General features: G+C 47.5%; 1 protein-coding gene and 1 long non-coding RNA gene across 10 annotated transcripts in view; both read left to right on the forward strand.

The window, feature by feature from the left end:
* Window positions 1-2,116: 2,116 nt before the first annotated feature.
* TRAK1 (trafficking kinesin protein 1) overlaps window positions 2,117-21,583 on the forward strand; it is a 167,197-nt gene continuing 147,730 nt past the window's right edge. For 4 of the 9 annotated variants that reach the window (XM_078354760.1, XM_078354746.1, XM_035277962.3 and 1 more), the window contains exon 1: window positions 18,376-18,509. In XM_078354760.1, coding sequence (XP_078210886.1) covers window positions 18,490-18,509 — 20 coding nt within the window. In that variant the 5' untranslated portion in view covers window positions 18,376-18,489. Of the gene's footprint in view, window positions 3,013-3,543; window positions 3,722-18,375; window positions 18,510-20,297; window positions 20,404-21,583 lie in introns of those variants that run through there. The other 5 variants (XM_078354751.1, XM_078354750.1, XM_078354752.1 and 2 more) reach the window with 5 other exon arrangements.
* LOC144579980 (uncharacterized) lies at window positions 3,728-8,761 on the forward strand. Its single transcript, XR_013528780.1, has 2 exons — window positions 3,728-5,233; window positions 6,797-8,761. It is a non-coding gene; the product is annotated as an uncharacterized LOC144579980 (long non-coding RNA).

The following is a 21,583-nucleotide window of genomic DNA, read 5'->3' on the forward strand; positions in this document are numbered from 1 at the left end:
AAACGATTATACAGCAAACTAGTTTTTCTTTTTTGAGACCATCACCCAGGCTGGAGTACAGTGGTGCTGTCTTGGCTCACTGCAACCTCCATCTCCCAGGTTCAGGAAATTCTCGTGTCTCAGCCTCCATAGTAGCTGGATGAACAGATATGTGCCACCACATCCAGCTAATTGTATTTTTACTAGAGACAAGGTTTCCCTATGTTGGCCAGGCTGGTCTCAAACTCCTGACCTCAAGTGATCTGTCCACCTGGGCCTCCCAAGGTGCTGGGATTACAAGAGTGAGCCACTGTACCCGGCCTGAATTTTAACACATGTATAGAGTCATGTAACCACCACAAGAATACAAAATAGTTCTAACACCCCAAAGAAACTGCTGTGAAACTCTCTCTTTATGAAACTCTCTTCCATAGACTTTTTAAAAAGCTTTGTTAAAATAACAGCTTTACTGAGATATAATTAACGTACCATTCAGTTGACACATCTAGAGTGTGGAATTCAGTGGTCGTCAGAGTTGTGCGGTGTCACCACAGCAAATCTCATTTCATTTTGTTTTTTGAGACAGGGTCTCGCGCTGTTGCCCAAGCTGGAGTGCAGTGGTGTGATCATGGCTCACTGCAGCCTTGACGTCCTGGGTGCAAGCAGTCCTTCCATATCAGCTTCCTGAGCAGCTGAGATCACCGGCATGTGCCGCCATGCCCGGCTAGTTTTTTAGTGTTTTGTAAAGGTGGATTCTCCCTATGTTGCCCAGGCTGGTCTTGATCTCCTGGCCTCAAGCGATCCTCCTTCCTCAGCCTGCTAATGTGCTGAGATTTTAGATGTAAGCCACCACGCCCAGTCATCCACAATACACTTTAGAAAACTTTCCTCACCCCCAAAAGAAGCCCCATGTACATTAGCAGTTACTCCCCACTTCCCCCAATCCTCCAGCCCAGGCAACTACTAACCTACTTTATGTTTGCTGTACCGTTCCCTTCTGGACACTTGTGTCAATGGAAGCATACGATACGTAGTCCTCTGTGGCTGGCTCCTTTCACTCAGCATAATGTTTTCAGGGTTTGCCCACCATGTAGTAGGTATCAGTACTCCATTCCTTTTTATTGCTGTATAATATTTCATTGCATGTATTTTTCATATTTGGTCACCCATTCATTAGCTGGTGAACTTTTGGATTATTTCCACTTTTTGGCTATTGTGGATAGGATTGCCGTGAACATTCGTGGACTCTTTTACTGTGGACATTTGTTTTCATTTCTTCACGTTGATACCTGCAAGAAGAATTGCTAGATGATGTGGTAACTCTGTTTTTACATTTTGAGGAATTGCCAGACTGTTTTCCAAAGCGGCTGTGCTGTTTTGTATTCCCGCCGGCAGTTTGCACACGTCCTCACCAGCGCTTGTGGGTTTCTCTCTTTTTGATTGTCGACACCCTTGTGGGTACGAAGTGGCATCTCGCTGCGGTTTTGATTTGCATTTCCCTGATGGTTAATGATGTTGAGCATTTTTTTATTGGCTTGTTGACTTTTGAAATTATTATTGAAATAATTCTTGGGTAACAGACATTGAAAATATTTCAAAATAAATGGAAATATTTTATATAATTGATTAAAAAGTTTTTTGAGCAACTAGATTAACTGCTTATTAAATAGATTATTTTACCCCGGTGAGTTATTAGAAATTTTGAAATTAAAAACATTCTTTTGTTTTGTTCACTCAGAAATCTGGAAAAAAGGTAAAAAATCTCGCTTTTTAATACTATCCCGAGCGCAGCATGAATGTATGCCTTTTTCTTACATGAATGTCTTAGCCTTTAAGTGTGCGTCATGTGAGGATACAATACTGAGTGCTTCATATTTTTGAATTCACAGTCCTCACTTTTTCCTGGCCCTGATTATAATAATAGGTGATTCTGCATCCTTCTTTATACCTTCAGGTCGGCATTTCTATTTCCAGTGTTAAAGTTTTAAAAATAAAAATCTTGTGTCAGAGACAGAGTGAAGTAGCAGAATCGTCTCAGGGAGAGACCCGGTTTTCCGTGGACGTGAACCAGCCTGTGACCTGAGCTGTGCACAGCTGCTAGGAATAGAACAGGGGCTGGTGAAGGGCACCTTCTGCCAGTCTGGCTGATGCAGAAAGAGCAGCCTCCTGGCTGGCAGCGGTCCTGCAGACGGGAAGTAGGGCAGCGGCGCATTTTAAGGAGCAGTCATTAAAAGCACTCCAAATTCGTCTCGGCTGTTTAGACCACCTGGCTGTCCAGTGTTACTTTGGATACCAAGGAAAATGGAATATTGTTATGTGAATATGGATGGACCATGAGCTCCTGGAGGGCTGGGATCCAGTTTTGTGCAGCTGTTTTCTCCACCAAGACTGACAGGAGGCCTATGGTGCTGCTTTTGGAAGAAAGGGAGGGAGGGAGGAGAGAGGAGGGAGGAGGGAGGGAGGAGGGAGGGGAGGAAGGGAAGGAGGGAAGGAAGGAAAGGGAGGAAGGGAGGAGGGAGGAGGGAGGAGGGAAGAAGGGATGAGGGAAGGAGGGATGAGGGAGGGAGGAGGGAAGAAGGGATGAGGGAAGGAGGGATGAGGGAAGGAGGAGGGAGGGAGGGAGGAGGAAAAAAGGGATGAGGAAGGGAGGAGGGAGGGAAGGAGAAGAGAGAGGGAGGAGGGAGGAGGGAGGGAAGGAAGGAAAGGAAGGAAAGGAGGGAGGAGGAAGGAGGGAAGGAAGGAGGAGGGAAGAAGGGCTGAGGGAGGGAGGAGGGAGGGAAGGAGAGGAGGGAGGGAGGAGGGAGGGAGGGAAGGAAGGGAGGAAGGAGGGATGAGGAAGGAGGGGAGGAAGGAAGAAGGGCTGAGGGAGGGAGGGAGGGAAGGGAGGGTAGGTGGGTAAATGATGGGAAAAACAGAAATTGCCAGTTCTCATCCATCTCTGCCACACTTCCTTCCTTCCTAACAGAGTCCAGATTTCATTCTATTCTTAAGTCTCCTTTGCAGCATGCTGGATGGGGGTTGAGGAGGTGTCAGGTGGGTATTGATTGGCCTGTTCCCTCTGCTATAGTTTTGACTGGGCCCAGTGGGATCAGAACAAGCCGGCTGCAGCCTCCCGGGGAGGGTCTTGTCATGTTTTACGGGCGATGCTGTATCTGCTGCCCTCATCTTGTGATCTGAGGAGAACCTGCTGGAAGGCGAGCACTGACCTGCTGTGTGTGGCCAGGCAGAAAGGGAGTGGAAGAACTCAGGTTCTGGGCTTGGCTCCCTCTCACCTGCATCTCGGGGAGGCCACATGTCGCTCCTCCCTCAAGTGTCCTGTGCCCTGGAGAACTCACCCTGGTTCACCTCACACATGGCCCACACCATGTTCCTCAATTTGTGCTTTTATTCTTATGTATTTGAAGAAACCAGAAAATTCAACCAACTGAAAGGCGTTTTCATTTTAAATGCCAGTAAAGCTGAACGTGCCCTTCAGGGAGCTTCCTGGTAGAGCTGAGCTCAGGCATCACTTCCTCCTTCACTCCTTCCCACACTTGCCCTTTGTCCCCTGGTCGGGTTATTTCTGCCACCGTTGAGTTCTCCTGGCCTGGCTGCTGCCTCTCCTACTGCTCTGCCACAGTGGGCATTCCGTTGAGAAGTCAGACCTGTGGCCGCTTTGGGTAAAATCCTCCTTGGAGCCTCTTCTTTCAAATATAGGTAATCCTCATGCGTCCTGGCAGCTGTGGCGATTGATGAAGATAAGGTCTGTTTCTGAGTATGCTTTTGCCCTTAAATTTCATTTTATCATGTTCATCTTTATTATAATAACCGAGGACTGGAGGGAGCCTTTATTTTGATTAATTTTTTTTTTTTACAAAGAGCGCTTTATTAGGCAGAGAGAGGAGAGCCTTTAAAGTCAGCCTGTCCGGGCTCCTGGCCGACGCAGGGATCTCCCTTTCGTGTCTGCCGTGGTCTTGCCCCTCATTTGGTGGCCCATTTGAATCGTTGCTCTGAACTCCCATCCCCACATGCAACAGATCGTAAGATACACCGTTGCTTTATGTACCTCTAAGAAAGCAAAAAATGCTAGAGTAAGCATAGGTATATGACAAAAGGTAATTTGAGAGATATTAAAATGTGTATCTTAAGAGATTTGCCCTTTACCATCTGTTCTTTGTACTGTAGTTTCTTTTAAAGGATAAAGTGCTCATTTACGGAATTTAAAATAAATTCAGGTGTGTATGCATGTGCTTATACATGTATGTGTGTGTACACACATATGCATACATACATATGATGGCAGTAGGCTTTGGACTTCAGGGAACTTTTTTTTAGGCAGGGTCTCATTCTGTTGCCCAGGCTGGAGTGCAGTGGTGCAATCACGGCTTGCTGTAACCTCCACCTCAGCTTCCCGAGTGGCTGGGACTATCGGCGTGCTCTGCCATGTGTGGCTAATTTTTAAAAATTGTTATTAGAGAGGAGTGTCTTTCTGCTGCCCAGGCTGGGACCTCAGGGCACTGGCAAGTGTGGTTCTGAGTGTATACAGCTTTTGAGATTCCCACCTCAACTTTCCACTCCAGGATGGGACCAGAGTCCACTGAATTTTAGAAAGATAGTGACTTGTCTTCACCAGTAATCTTTCTGGTAGTTTTTATGAATTCTAATAAAATTTTCAGAACAGTGGCTAGAACAGAACTGTGGCCCGTTTCTCCCTGTGCCTGTCAGCAGGCCACAGGTGTTTCCTTCCCCTGGCGGACATATCTGCATTTTCCTGCAAGAATAGATATGGTGGGTCATGTACGGTTTTCCTGGATATTTGTCTTTAATTAAAAACCTCATCCCTTTGGGAGGCCGAGGCGGGTGGATCACGAGGCCAAGAGATCGAGACCATCCTGGTCAACGAGGTGAAACCCCGTCTCTACTAAAAATACAAAAATTAGCCGGGCATGGTGGCGCATGCCTGTAATCCCAGCTACTCGGGAGGCTGAGGCAGGAGAATTGCCTGAACCCAGGAGGCGGAGGTTGCGGTGAGCCGAGATCGCGCCATTGCACTCCAGTCTGGGTAACAAGAGTGAAACTCCGTCTCAAAAAATAAAAAAAAAATAAAAAAATCATCCAACTCAGAAACCTTATTATTTTCTAGGAAAAAATGTAAAAGTGACTGATTTCAGGGTATTTTTATTCTTCTACAGAGAGACAGCTAGCTGTGATGGAAGCTCTTCTAGGCAAGATGTGGGGAACTTAGTTCCTGTCCTGGCTTCACAGTTTCCTTGCGGTATTTCAGTTTCGTCCTTTGTGCAATGGGAGTAATAACGCCTACTTCTGAAACTTCACAGGTCACTGAGAAATGAGTGAAGTCATTTATATAAAGTAGCATGTACTTAGTACAGGCAGTAATACAGTATTTAAAGCATGGGGGACAGAGTTACAGGTACATAGCAGTTCTGAGAGTGCTTGTTTGATGAATCAGTTCTTTCTTTCCTCCTGCATAAGAAATGTCTTATCTTTTTAAAAATCTTAATGATTCCAGAGAACCATGTCAAGAAGCTCATAGGGGACAGCCCAGAGAAGGTTTTTAAGAAATCATGTTAGCAGTGAACAAAAAACACAAAATCTCCACCCACATGGAGCTTACACTCTATTTGAGAGAGAGGGGAAATAAACAAATGCATATATTGTAGTATATTAAAGGGAATCGCTTCTAAGAAGAAAAATAAAGGAAGGGGATGCTGAGGGGTTAAGGTGTCAGCTAAGATCTGAAGAAACAGAGATGGCCACAGCGTGCCGGTGGGGGGGGGATGGGTGGGTGGGTGGTAAAGGGAGATTCCAGGTAGAAGAAATAGCAATACTAAGACCCATGGGTTCTGAGGAGCAGGAAGGAGGGAGATGGGTAGCTCTGAAACTGTGGGACGGGAGGGTAATGTAGTGGTAAAGGACGGCCTCTTTCCAGGCATGGTCCCTTAGCAATTTCATGGTTTATAGTCTCCGTCTGTCATTGGGAATAATCCTTAATGTGAATGTTGTCATATTAATATCACACCTGTTTGTCAGGTGATTTTTCTTTTTTTTTTTTTTTTCTGAGACAGTTTTGTTCTTGTTACCCAGGCTGGAGTGCAGTGGCGTGATATCAACGTACCACAAGCTCTGCCTCTTGGGTTCAAGCCATTCTCCTGCTTCAGCCTCCCGAGTAGCTGGGATGACAGGCACCTGTCACTACACCCAGCTAATTTTTTGTACTTTTAGTAGAGATGGGGTTTTGCCGTGTTGGCCAGGCTGGTCTCGAACTCTTGGCCTCAGGTGTTCCGCCCGCCTCGGCCTCCCACAGTGCTGGGATTACAGGCATGAACCACCGCGCCAGGCCTGTTTTTGTTTGTTTGTTTGTTTTGCAGTGTTTTGGGGGATCTCATCAGGTTCATTCAGGGCCAAATAAACTGACCCTCCAAGGGACTTAATGACTTATGCTGAAGGACCCTGTGAAAACCTAAATGGTATGCTTTAGGCCTCGAAGCTGACTGAAGAGTGTGTTTTTAAAAGTTCTTCTTTATGGTATAATTTTAGATTTACAGAATTACAAAGAGAGTGCGGAGAGTTTCCAGGCACCCTTGACCTGCTTCTACTAACGTTAATATTACGTAACCATTGATCTTAGGTCTCAGGGGTGCTGGTGTGTGTGCTTCTGTGCATTCGTGTGTGTTTCATGCATTTGCGTGTGTGTGCTTCTGTGCATTCGTGCACGCAGGCACACACGCACGCACATGCACACGCACAGTGCGAGGGAGACAGCCCTGTTGTCCGTCAGTCTTTCATAACTCATCACATTTCTATGTCCTGGGTACAGGGTGGACTCTGGCCATGGCAGAAGCAGGCAAGGAGCTACTTTCAAGCTGAAGTTCCAAAGCAGGAGATACGGGGAGAACAATCAGCTGCTCCAGAGCTCTGAGTGTCATGTGAACCCAGTGCCACTTGAACTTTATTTAGTAGAAGATTGGCCTGAGATACTTAATATAGAAATCCCAGCTGTCATGTGAGAATTCCATTCTGCACAAATACAAATACAAGAGAATTTGGGGATGTTCGCTTTGGCTTGAGTCATGCCAGGTCATCTCACTTCTTTCCCGTCAAATTCACGAATGAGAACACCAACAATGTATGCCACTGCGTTAGCTAACCGTGCCACTGAGTTAACTTAACGTGCCACTGCGTTAACTAACAAACATGCCACTGTGTTAACTAACATGCCACTGCATTAACTAACACGCTGCTGCATTAACTTAATGTGCCACTGCGTTAACTTAATGTGCCACTGCGTTACAAACATGCCACTGTGTTAACTAATGAATCAGGAGCATCCATCTACCCATCTGCAGGGATTTGAGCTTTACTCAGTAGTTCTTTGCCCTGGAAGTGGTCCAGGTTATTTTGGAAGGGGATATTTGATTCAAATGATGGCAGCCATTGGCGCTCACGCCCGGGCTCAGGAGGAAAGCCACTCCCTTCCAGGCTGATGCTGACGCCATCCCTCCAGAATGCAGCTGTCTCTGGCGGAGGCTCTGGGACAGTTTTCCAGACGCAGGAGTGGAATGCTGCCTGTTAATGCTGACTGAGAGGAGCTCTGTCTCTTCGGGGGCTCCTGGCATTATAAAGGGTGCCGTATCAGCGGAGGTTCAGTGCTTTTGATTCCTTTGGCTAAGCATAGATCTTAATTTGAATCATCTTTTTCCAACTGAAGCCAAATTCAAAAAAATAAAGTTTGCATCCACATGTTTAAATATTATACTTTTAGCATTACAAACATGCTTGTCTCAGAGACTGTTTTTTATTTAACATGTCAGAATGTTAAATACAAAACCAGCTTAAATTCAGCGTGGTGATACTGCTATGCCTCTGAAAAACTTTGTATTTGAGTGAGGACACCTCTGAGGCTTGCTCATGCTGGAAGCTTTTTATTTTCCTTTTCACTGACCAGGCGTGCTACTCTGTGTGAAATAGGGTTTGTGAAATAGATGGTGTCAGCGCTATCCGTGTGCCTTAAAACAAAGTATTGCCAGGCGTGGTGGCTCACGCCTGTAATCCCAGCACCTGGGAGGCTCAGGCGGGTGGATCACTTGAGGTCAGGAGTTCGAGACCAGCCTGGCTAACACGGTGAAACTCCATCTCCACTAAAAATACAAAAATTAGCCAGGCATGGTGGCGCACGCCTGTAGTCCCAGCTACTTGGGAGGCTGAGGCAGGAGAATTGCTTGAACCCAGGAGGTGGAGGTTGCAGTGAGCGGAGATCACGCCATTGCACTCCGTGTCACTGCGTGACAGAGTAAGACTCCATCTCAAAACAAAATAAAACAAAACAAAAAAGTATTTTGCTGTTAAGAAAATGCAAAACAATGGTAGGTCTTGAACAGAGACTTGAGGCTAGTGCTGCATAGTGTGATTCTCATCGGTGTCCCCTAGTGTCCCTTGGCGGGACTTCCCTGCAGCCCCCTGAGCTGTTCTCCAGGCTCTGCACTACAGCGAACGCGTGTTTGTCTAATAAGGGGACGTGCACTCACTTTCACCTTATCCCCTCACTGCCCCGAATGACCTCAGGGGTTGGACGACATGATCCCGTTTGTGAGAAATGGAAGAGACACTTAGGAATTTTAAGAAACTCAAACAAGGTCACACTGGCAGTGAGTAGTGAAGTCAGAATTCCAGACCTGGATTTCAATCCACTGCTTATTCTCCCAGACCGCGGGTCAGCAAATTGACCTCTGGGTCAAATTGATCCCCCTGCCTGCTGTCATAAATAAAGTTTTATTGAGACACAGCCACACCCACTCATTTCTGTATTTTCTGTGACTGCCTTCCTGCTACAGCTGCTGAGTTTACGTTGCCCTCAAAACGTGAAATAGTTACTGTTTTCCTCTATGGGAAACGTTTGCCAAGCCCTGCCCTGGGCCGTAGCTGAAGGAGCATCCCAGCTGTGTCTGTCAGCAGATTTTTCCCCACCACAACCGGGATTGCCTTTGTGATGGAGTTCACGCTCTTTTGAAAAGGCGTGACTGAGTGTGATGGCTTGTGCCTGCAATCCCAGCACTTTGGGAGGTGGGCAAATCACTTGCGGTCAGGAGTTTGAGACCAGCCTGGGCAACATAGCAAAACTCTGTCTCTACAAAAATCACAAAAACTAGCCAGGCCTGGTGGTACATGCCTGTAGTCCCAGCTACTTGGGAGGCTGAGGTGGGATGATTGCTTGAACCTGGGAAGCAGAGCTTGCAGTGAGCTGAGATTGTGCCACTGTACTCCAGCCTTGGTGACAGAGTAAGACTCTGTCTTCAAAAAAAAAAAAAAAAAAGGCCAGGCGCAGTGGCTCACACCTGTAATCCCAGCACTTTGGGAGGCTGAGGTGGGTGGATCACTAGGTCAAGGGATCGAGACCAGCCTGGCCAACATGGTGAAACCCCGTCTCTACTAAAAATGCAAAAAAAAAGAAAAATATTAGCCTGGCGTGGTGGTGCATGCCTGTAATCCCAGCTGCTCGGGAGACTGAGACAGGAGAATCACTTGAACCTGGGAGGCGGCGGTTGCAGTGAGCCAAGATCACACCACTGCACTCCAGCCTGGGCAACAAAGAGCGAGACTCCATCCCCCCAAAAAAGTGGCTGAGCCACACAATGAAAAAGAACCTACGTGCTGGGGCAGCCCAGCTGTGCCTTACTGTCTGCTGTCTGGCATGCTCCCATCCAGATGTAGGGTCTGTAATCTTGCCCCTGGCATCTGGGCTGGCCTTGTGACGTATTTTGACCAATAGCTTGTGGTAGAAGTGACACTGTGTAACTTTCAAAATTGAATGTAAAGAGATCTGCGATTTCTGCCTCTTCCTTTGAACACCCCTTCTTGGGATCCAGCCACCATATGAGAAGCCCTGGTGGCCACGTGGAAACTGTATCCACAGGAGAGAGAGGCCCAGCCATCCCTCCCAGAGCACTAGTGTGGGAGGAACCCACTGTACACGTTCTGGCTCTTGTTACTATCTGACCCGAGGGAGACCCCAAAGCCCTTCTGATTGGGTGGTAATGACGCATCACAAAAATGCCTGTAAACCCAGCATATTTCGAGGCCTAGGTGGCTGGATCCCTTGAACCCAGGGGTTCAAGACCAGCATGGGCAACATAGCAAGACCCTGTGTCTCAAAAATACAAAAATTAGCCAGTCTTATAACCTGGTCTCAAATGAATAAATAAATAGATAGATGGATACAAATTTTTTAAAAATTTAAAAAGAATGCTCTCTGCCAGATGTGGTGGCTCACACCTGTAATCCCAGCACTTTGGGAGGCTGAGGTGGGTGGATCACAAGATAAGGGGTTCAAGACCAGCCTGGCCAAGATGACGAAATCCTGTCTCTACTAAAAATACAAAAAATTAGCTGGGCATGGTGGTGCATGCCTGTAATCCCAGCTACTCAGGAGGCTGAGGCAGAGAATTGCTTGAACCTGGGAGGCAGAGGTTGCAGTGAGCCAAGATGGCGCCACTGCACTCCAGCCTGGGCAACAGAATGAGACTCTGTCTCAAAAAAAAAAAGAATTCTCTCACAGACAGTCTCATGTCAGTGTTGGACGACTAAGAAATAAAACAAATTTCTGAGCTGTCTGATTACCCAAACGTAATTCCTAAGAACTCTAAACTATTATCAACTAGAGTCTAGAAGCTACCATGTGATCCTAGGCTAATATCCTAGAGTGAACGTTGCTTCATTATGAAGTTACTATGGAAATACAAGTACATGATAAACACGGAAACAGATTCCAGAATGTTTCCTAAAATACTGAAGTTAAAATGTTTGTGCTGGACTTCCTGGAATGAAAAGCTTTTCTCATAATGATTTATGAATTAGTTTTACCATAGAATAGTAAGGGTATATTTTTAGTGGGTTAAGTAGCTATACTTAAAAAAAAAAAAAAACAGGCCGGGCATGGAGGCACACATCTGTAATCCCAGGACTTTGGGAGGCCAAGGGTGGATCAGTTGAGGTCAGGAGCTCAAGACCAGCCTGATCAACATGGTGAAACCCTGTCTCTACTAAAAATACATTAAAAAAATACATTTAAAAAAATTAGGCAGGCATGGGTGCAAACACCTGTAATCCCAGCCTATTCAGGAGGCAGAAGCACGAGAACTGCTTGAACCTGAGAGGTCGAGGTGGCAGTGAGCTGAGATCACAGCACTGCACTCCATCCTGGGCCACCGAGCAAGACTCCATCATAAAATAAAATAAAATAAAATAAAATAAAATAAAATAAAATAAAATAAAATCCCTTTCCCAAACTGCTTAGAACCAGAAGTGTTTTCGATTTCATATTCTTTTAGAATTTGGAATATTTGCATTATATTTGCTGATCAAATGTTTCAAATTTGAAAACCTGAAATCCAAAACAGTGCAATGAGTACTTCCTTTCAACACCATGCCGGTGCTCAAAAGTTTTGAATTCTGGAGCATTTTGGGTTTTGAATTTTCAGATTTGGGGTGCTCAGCCTGCAGTTATGCTGGGTAAAGTCTACTCAGTTTGTTATTAATCAGATGGTATCAAACAGAATAGCCTTTACCCAGCATAACTGGGTTACAGAATTGTGGAAGTACCAGAATAGTTTATTTATTTATTTTTTAAGAAACAGGGCCTCATTTTGTTGCACAGGCTGGAGTGCAGTGGCGCAATCATGACTCTGCAGCCTCGACCGCCTGGGCTCAAGCCATCCTCTCACCTCAGCCTCCCAAGTATCTGGGACTACAGGCATGTGCCACCACACCCGACTAATTAAAAAAAATTTTTTTTTATAGAGATGGCCCCCCACTGTGTGGCCCAGGCTGGTCTCCAACTCCTGGGCTCAAGTGATCCACTTGCCTCAACTTCTTAAAGTGCTGGGATTACAGGCATGAGCCATCACACCGGTCACCTCTTGAATCTTAACTCCATGTTGAGCTTTTAAAGGGTTTTCTTATTCCTTCTGCCAAAAACACCTTTCTCACCCTTCCAATAGAACAAACACCTATTAAAGTTTTAGTTGTTGGGCTGGGCACTGTTGCTCACGCCTGCGATCCCAGCATTTTGGGAGGCTGAGGTGGGCAGATCACTGGAGGCCAGGAGTTTGAGACCGGCCTGGCCAACATGACAAAACCCCATGTTTACTAAAAATCCAAAGATTAGCCAGGCGTGGTGGCACGCACCTGTAGGCCCAGGTACTTGGGAGGCTGAAGCATGAGAATCACTTGAATCTGGGAGGCGAGGCTGCAGTGAGCTGAGATCATGCCACTGCACTCCAGCCTGGGCAATAGAGTCAGACTCTGTCTCAAAAAAAGGTAAAGTTTTCATTGGGAAGGGGAAGCGCTGAAGTGTGTTAGACCTAAGGCCATGGAGGGATTCCCTTGCTCTGAGATGGGATGGTCATGGAGAGACAGAGAAAGAGCCTGGTATGGGAAGGCTGGGTGTGGATGTCGACCCTCGCCCCTCCCCACGCCCACCCAGGGGAGCAAGGGCATGAGCTGTACAGAAGCGAGACCTCCCGCTGTTGGTGCTCCTGGAAGTAGTGCCCAGCAGGGACCAGTGAGGAGCCAGTATTGCTTACCCTGGGCACGGCGCAGCCCTCCCTGCCCACCGTGCACGAAGTTCCCAGCCTGCGTGTCTCCCGTTTTCATTTCCTGTCTTGCTATTGCCTTTATGCATTGTGCTTATCAGGCCCAGTGAGGCCCAGCTGTCACTGTACACTTAGTGTGTATGTGACTGTTTGGACCCGTTTCCTGGTAACCGCCCTGTTCATTTCAATGAGAAAGGCTAATGGGTGCCTTTTCGGGGACGGGAGCGGGGAATGGCGTGCTCCCTTTAGCCCTGGGCATTCTTATACAGAGGTTCTCGGCTTCTTCCCTCAATACCACACATTCCTAATTAGTTGAGCTACTTCTTGAGTGATCTGAGGTCTGCTTTGGATTACTTATCGAAAGTGGCTGATAAAATCTGAGCTGTCATTTCCCAGATGCGTGTGTTAGAGCTTTGTAGAGAATTTCTTCTTTTCAGTCAAGCTGATCTGGAATCTGACTTTTAATTGCAGACCAAGCAAATCCCCCGTGCCTCTCCAGGGATTATTTGGAATTAATAAAACCAGGTACGTTCTCACACACGTGTCTGAAGTAGGGATTGTTAACTGAAGGAACTTGTATATGGTACAGTTTGTTCTGAAAATTAGGTATTTGAGGAGTTTGTCCATTATGGTTGAGCACATTTTTTTATTGAAAAGAACAAGATATGTAGCTAAGTGGCTATGTCCAGGCTGAGATGTTCCTTCTCACTCGATCCTACAGTGAAGTCAAAATGTAGCGACAACTGCGGTTTCCATAGCTGCAGAATCTGTTTTCAAAAACACACGGCTGTGGTTTCACCGTAGTTCAGTGCACACTGAGAAGCTAATATGGAAATAGAAATGAAGCTTTTGGAAATACATGCCTTGAAACAAAAACTTCCAGCTCTTCTTTGGTGCTTGGCTGCGTTTGTCTTTTTCAGGCTTTGCAAGGTTTGCAGGTTAAATGGGAAGTTGCTGGCGATGAGACCTGGTGGACCGTCAGGAACCCCTCCCACACTTCCTTCTCATTTCCGAACGCGACAGATGGGTCGGTGAATAGCCATGGTGCTTGATAGGGTGGTATATTTGTAATTGGCCTGTCACGGTCATTTTTTTTTTATTTTTTGGCAATTAGCTTTTTTGATGTGAATTTTCAAAAAATTTATTTATTTAGAAACTGGTTCTTGTGACCAGGCGCAGAGGCTCACCACGCCGGTAATCCCGGCACTTTGGGAGGCCAAGGCGGCGGATCGCCCAAGGTCAGGAGTTTGAGACATCCTGGCCAACATGGTGAAAACCCTTCTCTACAAAAGTACAAAAATTAGCCCGGCATGATGGTGGGTGCCTGTAATTCCAGCTTTTCGGGAGGCTGAGGCGGAAGAATCACTTGAATCTGGGATGTGGAGGTTGCAGTGAGCCAAGATCATGCCATTGCACTACAGCCTGGGCCAGAGAGCAAGACCCCATCTCAAAAAAAAAAAAAAGAAAAAGAAAGAAACAGGGTCTTACTCTGCCACCCAGGGCGGAGAGCAGCTGCGGCGTGATCAAAGCTTACTGCAGCCTTGAACTCCGAGGAGCAAGCAGTCCTTCTGCTTTGGCCTCCTAAGCAGCTGGGACTCCAGGCGTGCCACCATGTGCAGCTGGGACTCCAGGCGTGCCACCATGTGCAGCTGGGACTCCAGGCGTGCCACCATGTGCAGCTGGGACTCCAGGCGTGCCACCATGTGCAGCTGGGACTCCAGGCGTGCCACCATGTGCAGCTAACTTCTCTTCTTTTTAAATTTTTTGTAAAGACTGAGTTTCACTATGTTGCCCAGGCTGGTCTCAAACTCTTGGCCTCAAGCGATCCTCCCGCCTTGGCCTCCCAAAGCCCTGTGATGACAGGCGTGAGCCACTGTGTATAGACCACGTAGCTGTAGTTAAAAGAGTTGGACTGGTTATTCTTTAGTGCCTTGTGCATAAAGGGCGAGTCCTTAAGTTCATTCTGGACTCACTGAGTTTCACCGTGTTTCAGGCACTGAGGTCAAACAGTGAACTAAAACAGTCTTTAAGGAAAGATACCTAACTAGTCTCCCCTTGAAATTTGTGCTTTATTGAAATAGGGTCTCCATTTCGCCAACAAGTTAGCCTCTACTACTTATAGGAAATCACCTCAGCTGCAACTGCAGAGCAGTTATTATTGAGCACTTACTGTATGCTTAGAGTGCATTTTTCCTTACGTGATCGTATTAATTCAGCTAATCCTATAACCGCTTCCCATTTTATAGATGAGGAAACCAGGGGTGGTAGGGGTTTTTGATTTGGCCAGCGTCGTATGGTGACCTGTTCTGACTGTGTCTGTCTGTCCCTGTGGGGTTTGAACTTACAGGGGAAGTGCTTTAGGAAATGCGTTTGTGTCTGTGTGGTCATGGTTAGGAGATGTGCTTTTGTCCAGTTGTTTAAAAGTTGTGGAGGCCGGGCGTGGTGGCGGGCACCTGTAATCCCAGCACTTTGGGAGGCTGAGGTGGGTGCATTACTGGGGCACAGGAGTCAGAACAACATGGTGAGACCCCGACTCTGTACACACACACAGGATTAGCCGGGCGCAGTGGTGCATGCCTGTAGTCCCAGCTACAGGGGAGGCTGAGGTGGGAGGATTGCTTTATCCTGGGAGGTCAAGGCTGCGGTGAGACTTGACTACGCCACTGCACTCTAGCCTGGGTGACACAGCAAGACCCTCTCCCAAAAAACAAAAGCTGTGGGCGGGTCGGATGGTGCAGTGATGCTAAGCTCACTCAGTTCTCAACAGGGAGGGCTGGGTTTGTCACGTTGGAGGTCAAACAAGGACCTCATAAGGAGGGTAACCGAGGACTGTTGGGTGTAGTTCTCTGAGTGGGGATGGGTGGGGAGCGGCTGCTTTCGAAGATGAAATTCTATTGGAAATATTCTTTAATTACATTGTACATGTCTCACCCTTATTTAAATAGAGATGCTGTGTTCTGCACTTTGTTTTGTGACCTGCCATTTTCGCAGTCTCTCCCGAGAGCGCCTTTTCTTGGCTACTGTGTCATTCTCTGCAGTGTCACTGGATGTGGTGTTGAATTGAAAAATGTGCAGACGTGACATATGGGAGGACCATGCCCTTATTTAATCAAAATCTGTATTATTAGATATTTTCACTTTCCAATTTTTAACAGTTATATAAATGCTGAGAAAAGTTACATCTTTGTATGCAGTTGTGATTTTTCTTAGAAAATAATTAAAGAAGTGGAATTGCTTTTTTTTTTTGAGACAGAGTTTCACTCTTGTCGCCCAGGCTAGAGTGCAATGGTGCGGTCTCTGCCACTGCAACCTCCACCTCCCGGGTTCAAGCGATTCTCCAGCCTCAGCCTCCCCAGTAGCTGGGATTACAGGTGCCCACCACTACGCTCGGCTAATGTTTGTATTTTTAGCAGGGTGGGGTTTCGTCATGTTGGCCAGGTTGGTCTCGAACTCCCGACCTCAGGTGATCTGCCTGCCTTGGCCTGTGCTGGGATTACAGGCGTGAGCCACCGTGCCTGGACTGGAATTGCTTTTGATTCGTGCTCCTGGGTGTGAGTGAGCTTCTTAACTGCACCCTTGTCAGCAGCATAGGTTATAATTATAATTAACGCCAGTTTGACTGATAAATGATAGTCGCTCATACTTGTTTTATTTTTCATTTCTTTGATTACCAGTGATATTTTTTTCCTGAAAATTTTATTACTGAATTTGATTGTTGTTGCTGTTGTTTTGGGACAGGGTCTTGCTCTGCCACCCAGGCAAGAGTGTGGTGGTGCCATCATGGCTCACTTCAGTCTCGGACGCCTGGTCTGAAGCAGGACTCCCATCTCAGCCTCTCAGTAGCTGGGACCACCGGTGTGTACCACTGTACCTGCTACTTCTGTTTATTTTTTGTAGAGATGAGGTCTCACTTGTTGCCCAGCCTGGTCTCCAACTCCTCGGCTCAGGCAGTCCTCCTGCCTTGGTCTTCCAAAGTGCTGGGATTACAGGCATGAGCCACCATGTCTAGCACTGAAGTTTCTCTGCTAAAGATGCAGGTGCGGCACAGCGGCTCGTGCCTGCCAGGTGTTCTTTTTATGTCCCAGCTTTTTATTCTGATATGTTTTAAATCTGTGAGTGGTGGAATAAGAGTACAGTGAAGTACACGATGTTTCTCTTATGCTTTTATTGCATGGTTGCCAGGTGCCGTTACAATAAACAGGCTTGGGCTCAGCACCAGCTTCACCTGTTGGTTCTTAGTCTGTGGGCAAGTTACTTCCGGCCCCGGTCTCCCCACTGGTGACTTGAGGAGGGTGATGATGTGGCCCCATGGGCCGCTGTGAGTTTTGGACGGACACTCCCTGGGGTAATGCACCCAGGCCTGGCCAGGCACATGGTCACTGTGCAGTAAATGGCAGCCAGTAGTGCTCTTTTCCTTGCTGGAGTCCCGATGTTTTAAAAGCAGGTTCCTCCTAGGGAGTGGGTGCGGTGAAAGCCAGGCCTGAGGAGGACTCACAGACAGACCTGTTCTCTTCCTGTCCCACCGTGTCTCATACTCCCGGACCGCTTTCTCACGCTAGCTATCATGTTAACTCTGTCCTAGGCGGTGGCAGCTAGGCAGCTGTGGGTTCGGGTGAGGGTCATTCAGGCCTGTTCATTGGGAGGCATGAGGCCCCATGTGCCTGCCTTCCTGTAGATACCCACACTTGGCAGGGCGCGGTGGCTCACGCCTGCGATCCCAGCACTTGGGAGACGGAGGCGGGCTGATCTCCTGAGGTCAGGAGTTTGAGACCAGCCTGGCCAACTTGGTGAAACCCTGTCTCTACTAAAAATACAAAAATTAGCCAGGCATGGTGGCGCGTGCCTGTAATTCCAGCTACTCAGGAGGCTGAGGCAGGAGTATCGCTTGAACCTGGGAAGTGGAGGTTGCAGTGAGCTGAGATTTTGCTTATTGCAGTCTCGTCTGGGTGAAACTCTGTCTCAAAAAAAAATCCACTCTCTTTTCCCCCTTTCTTTCTCCCCCAGAGACCCCCTGCCATTCAGGGCGATGACACAGGCAGTGTGGGCTTCCTGGACAAAGCTTTCCTCTTCAAAGCAATAGCTTTTCAGCCTGGAGTCTCATGTTTCCAACAAGCCACCCCACAGAGATTTGGGATGAGGTTACCACTCCTACCACTCTTCCTGGCTTTGGCCAGCTTCCAGAATTCTTCTGGTGTCCTGGGAATGCAGAGAACCCCGCTTCAGGGTCTGATTTTCTGACTGGAAGTTACAGTGGGGCATGTAGCATCCTGCTGGGATGCTTCTCTGAAAACTGTCTTCATCCTGCTGGCTGCCTGTCAGGCTGGCCTTGTGCCCCTTGGCTGGCAATATTAAGTGTCCAGAGGCCACTGTGTACCCCAAAGAGCAACCCCGTTAGCCCGGTTTGCTGGGGAAGCCCCTTTGCAGGGCAGTGTCCTATAGTCACCATTCCTACACTGGCCTGGGAGTGCTGTCTCTCTCAGGAGTCGTCGATAGCCAAGTTTTATTCAAAACTTTTATTCTGACTTAGCTTTTTGGGGTCTTTGAGATGGTGCGTCTTCACTGGCCCTGGGCCAGCGGGTCTCACTGAACTTGCTTTGTGCCTGAACACTCTGCTCGTAAAGCTTCCGTTGTAAACGAAAGAGGAGGCGGCTGGACGCAGGCTCTGCAGCTCAGCCTCTTAGCCTGGTTTCCTGTGTCAGGAGAGGGAGCTATTTATGGCGTTTTATAAATCTGCTGCCATCAGCTAGGGAGAGTTGCAGACCATTACGTAAGGCAGTCGGTGTGCAGCTTTTCCCCTCTTCCTCATTCTGGGCGACAGGGATGAGCTTGCAGAAGGCAGCATGGTTTGGGATTTCTTTGCTCTCTCAGTTGCAGAATTATTTTTGGAAATGGGGATTTGGTCACATGACAGCAGCTTCCATTCATGAGACGCAGATCGATTCAGTAGGTGTTTACTGGGGGCCGTGCACGTGAGGGTGCATTTGCTTCCGTCCTGAGCAAGGTTTAGAGAAGACAGAGGGTTGGATTTGGGAACGAAATTGGGTCATAGTTGTTTTTTTGCAGTTGCCTTGAGTTGTGGAAATTTTCTTTGAGTGACCATTGATTTATTAGGGGGATTCACTTTCTCCAGAGCCAGAGAAAGGTTTAGCCTTAAAAGTGGCATTTGTTTTGTGTGTATGTGTGTGCATATGAGTGTTTGTGTGTTCCTGAGCCCGAGTGTATGTGAAATGAGAGCGAGAGGACAGACACGCGTGATGCAGGCACCTGCAGCCCTGTCCACGTTCAAGTCTGCCCTGAAGTCATTCGAGCAAAATCTGTGACGTGGCCGCCCGGGGCCTGAGCTTTCCCGGCTTGTGCTTTTCAGGAGGCCCTGGGGTCTCCCCCAGGAGCTCACCGAGGCCCTGGCAGCTGCCCTTGACCCTTTGTCTTCTTCTTTCCCGTGCTGTGGTTACCCTGACCCCGCTCCCACTTCCTGAGTGCAGTTGCGGCTGTCAGCTCCTCCAAATCTTTCTCATTCTGTGGGGGCTCACACGCACCCCCTCTTCCAAGGTGCTGCCCCCTTCACAGCCCAGGGGAGCAGTAGTTGCAGTTTTCCAGTGATCAGCAAAGCTTCCCAGTCTGATATGTACAGTTATTTAGATAAACTTTGGTGAAGTCACTTCATCTTTCCCCAAGTCTTTTCCCTAAGCCCTGCCTCAGAAATGGGGACAATTCTACCAAGCTCTAGCATGTGACCGCTGTACGGTGGGACCCGTGGCCCGTTGCCTGCGAAAGCCCACCACGAGCTGCGTAGCATGAGGGTCCTGTGAGGCCGACGGCGGCTTCTTGGCACGCTGGCTCTTTGGTCCACCCGGCGCCATCACTGTAAGCCTTCAACTCATCCTCCACCTGTCTGACTTTTACCCGCTATTTTCCACTGTGCAGCCACTTGTCCAGTTATTTAAGGAGTTGGCCCGGACCGACGGGAACGCCAGAAAGGTCAAATGAGGCAGAAGAGTGGTGGGATGAAAGGAGGGGACAGACCTCTGGCGTGGCTGCCCATCAGCTGCCCCAGCACAGCTCAGCCCCGGCCACCATCGGCCCCACCGTCGGCCGAGCTGGGTGTACGTACTTCTCACATGGACTTGAGCAGTCTCAGTGGGTCTTGGCTTTGAGTTCCTTTGCCCCATTTCAACAACAGAGTTGTTCTAAGAGAGTGGACAGAGGTAGGAAAATGGTCAGTGGTCGAGATCACGTGGAATGTGATTCTCCTGGACCGTGAGCTCCTTTAAGAACAACACTACACAGCCGTCACGGGGCAAGCGGCCTGTTTGGAGCCATTCAAAGCTAGGCTCACATCCTGGCCCCGTTTACCCTCTGTGCTTCCACTCTTGTAATAAGTGGGTGCTGATGTTACTTTAGAGGCTGTGAGCCTTAAGGGGGGACATGCATGCAAATTACTGGGCATAGTGCCAGACCACTGGCTTGTTTTGCAAGGCCCGTCATGAGTGAGCTGGCCGCAGAGGAGCTGAGGTCCTAGAGTGCCCACCCTGGTTCCAAGTGACTGTCTGCAAGTTAGCTAGCTTCCACGGTGCTTGATTGCTCCTCAGGTAGAAGCACAGGGCCGAAAACACATGCCTCCATTGCATGTTCCGCAGCAAAATGCCTGCGATGCTGAGGGTGAGTCTCAGACTTTTTTCTTTTTCTTTCCAACTTTTATTTTAGGTTCAGGGAGCATGTTACATGGGTGAGTTACCTGCCACAGGGGATTGCTATACAGATAATTTCATCAGTTAGGTAACTAGCACTGCACCTGATGGATTTCAGTCCTCACCCTCCTCCTGCCCTCCTCCTTCAGGTAGGCCCCGTTGTCTGGTGTCTGTTATTTCTTTGTGTCCATACGTATTCAGTGTGTAACTTCCACTTATCAGTGAGAAAATGTGGCATTTCTTTTTCTGTTCCTGCATTAAATCACTTGGGATAATGGCCTTCAGCTCCATCCATGTTGCTACAAAGGAGATTATTTTGTTCTTTTTTTGTGGCTGCGTAGTATTCTGTGGCATCTGTCCACATTTTCTTTGTCAGGTCCACCACTGATGGTCATCTAGGTTCATTCCATGGCTTTGCTATTGTTTATTATTATTATTATTATTATTATTTTTAATTAAAAAAATTTAATCAAGGGATGAGTCTGGTCAGATGCAGTGGCTCACACCGGTAATCCCAGCTACTCTGGAGGCTGAGGTATGAAAATTGCTTGAACATGGGAAAGGGAGGTTGCAGGGAGCTGAAATAGTGCCACTGCACTCTAGCCTGGGTGACAGAGTGAGACTCTGCCTGCCCCACCCCCTAAAAAAAGAGGTATGAGGTATCACTATGTTGCCCAGGCTGGTCTTGAACTCCTGGGCTCAAGTGCTGTTGTGAAGAGAGCTGGAATGAAGACCCATGTGCATGTGTGTTCATGGTAGATGATTTACATTCCTTTGGGTATTTGCCCAGTAATGGGATTGTTGGGTTGGATGGTAGTTCTATTTTAAATTATTTGAGAAATCTCCAGACTGCACTCCACAGTGGCTGAACTAATATGTAATACAGTTCCACCAGCAGTGATAAGCATACGCTTTTCTCCTCCACCTCACCAGCATCTGTTATTTTTTGACTTTAGTAGCCATTCTGACTGGTGTGAGATGGTATCTTATTGTGGTTTCAATTTGCATTTCTCTAATGATTAGTGATGTTCGGCTTTTTTTCATATGCTTTTTGGCCATGTGTATGTCTTTCTTTGAAAAGTGTCTGTTCACGCCCTTTGCCCATTTTGAAATTTTGTTTTCATTTTTAATTATTGAATTATTATTATTTTTTTGCTCTGTTGCCCAGGCTGGAGTATCGTGACACAATCTCAGCTCACTGCAGCCTCTACCTCCTGGGTTCATGAGATTCTCCTGCCTCAGCCTGCTGCCTCACCACATTGGTTAATTTTTTATATTTTTAGTAAAGACAGGATTTCATCATGTTGGCTAGGGTGATCTTGAACTCCT

This window comes from Callithrix jacchus, chromosome 17 (assembly GCF_049354715.1).
Source record: "Callithrix jacchus isolate 240 chromosome 17, calJac240_pri, whole genome shotgun sequence".
Classification (NCBI taxonomy): Eukaryota; Metazoa; Chordata; class Mammalia; order Primates; family Cebidae; genus Callithrix; species Callithrix jacchus.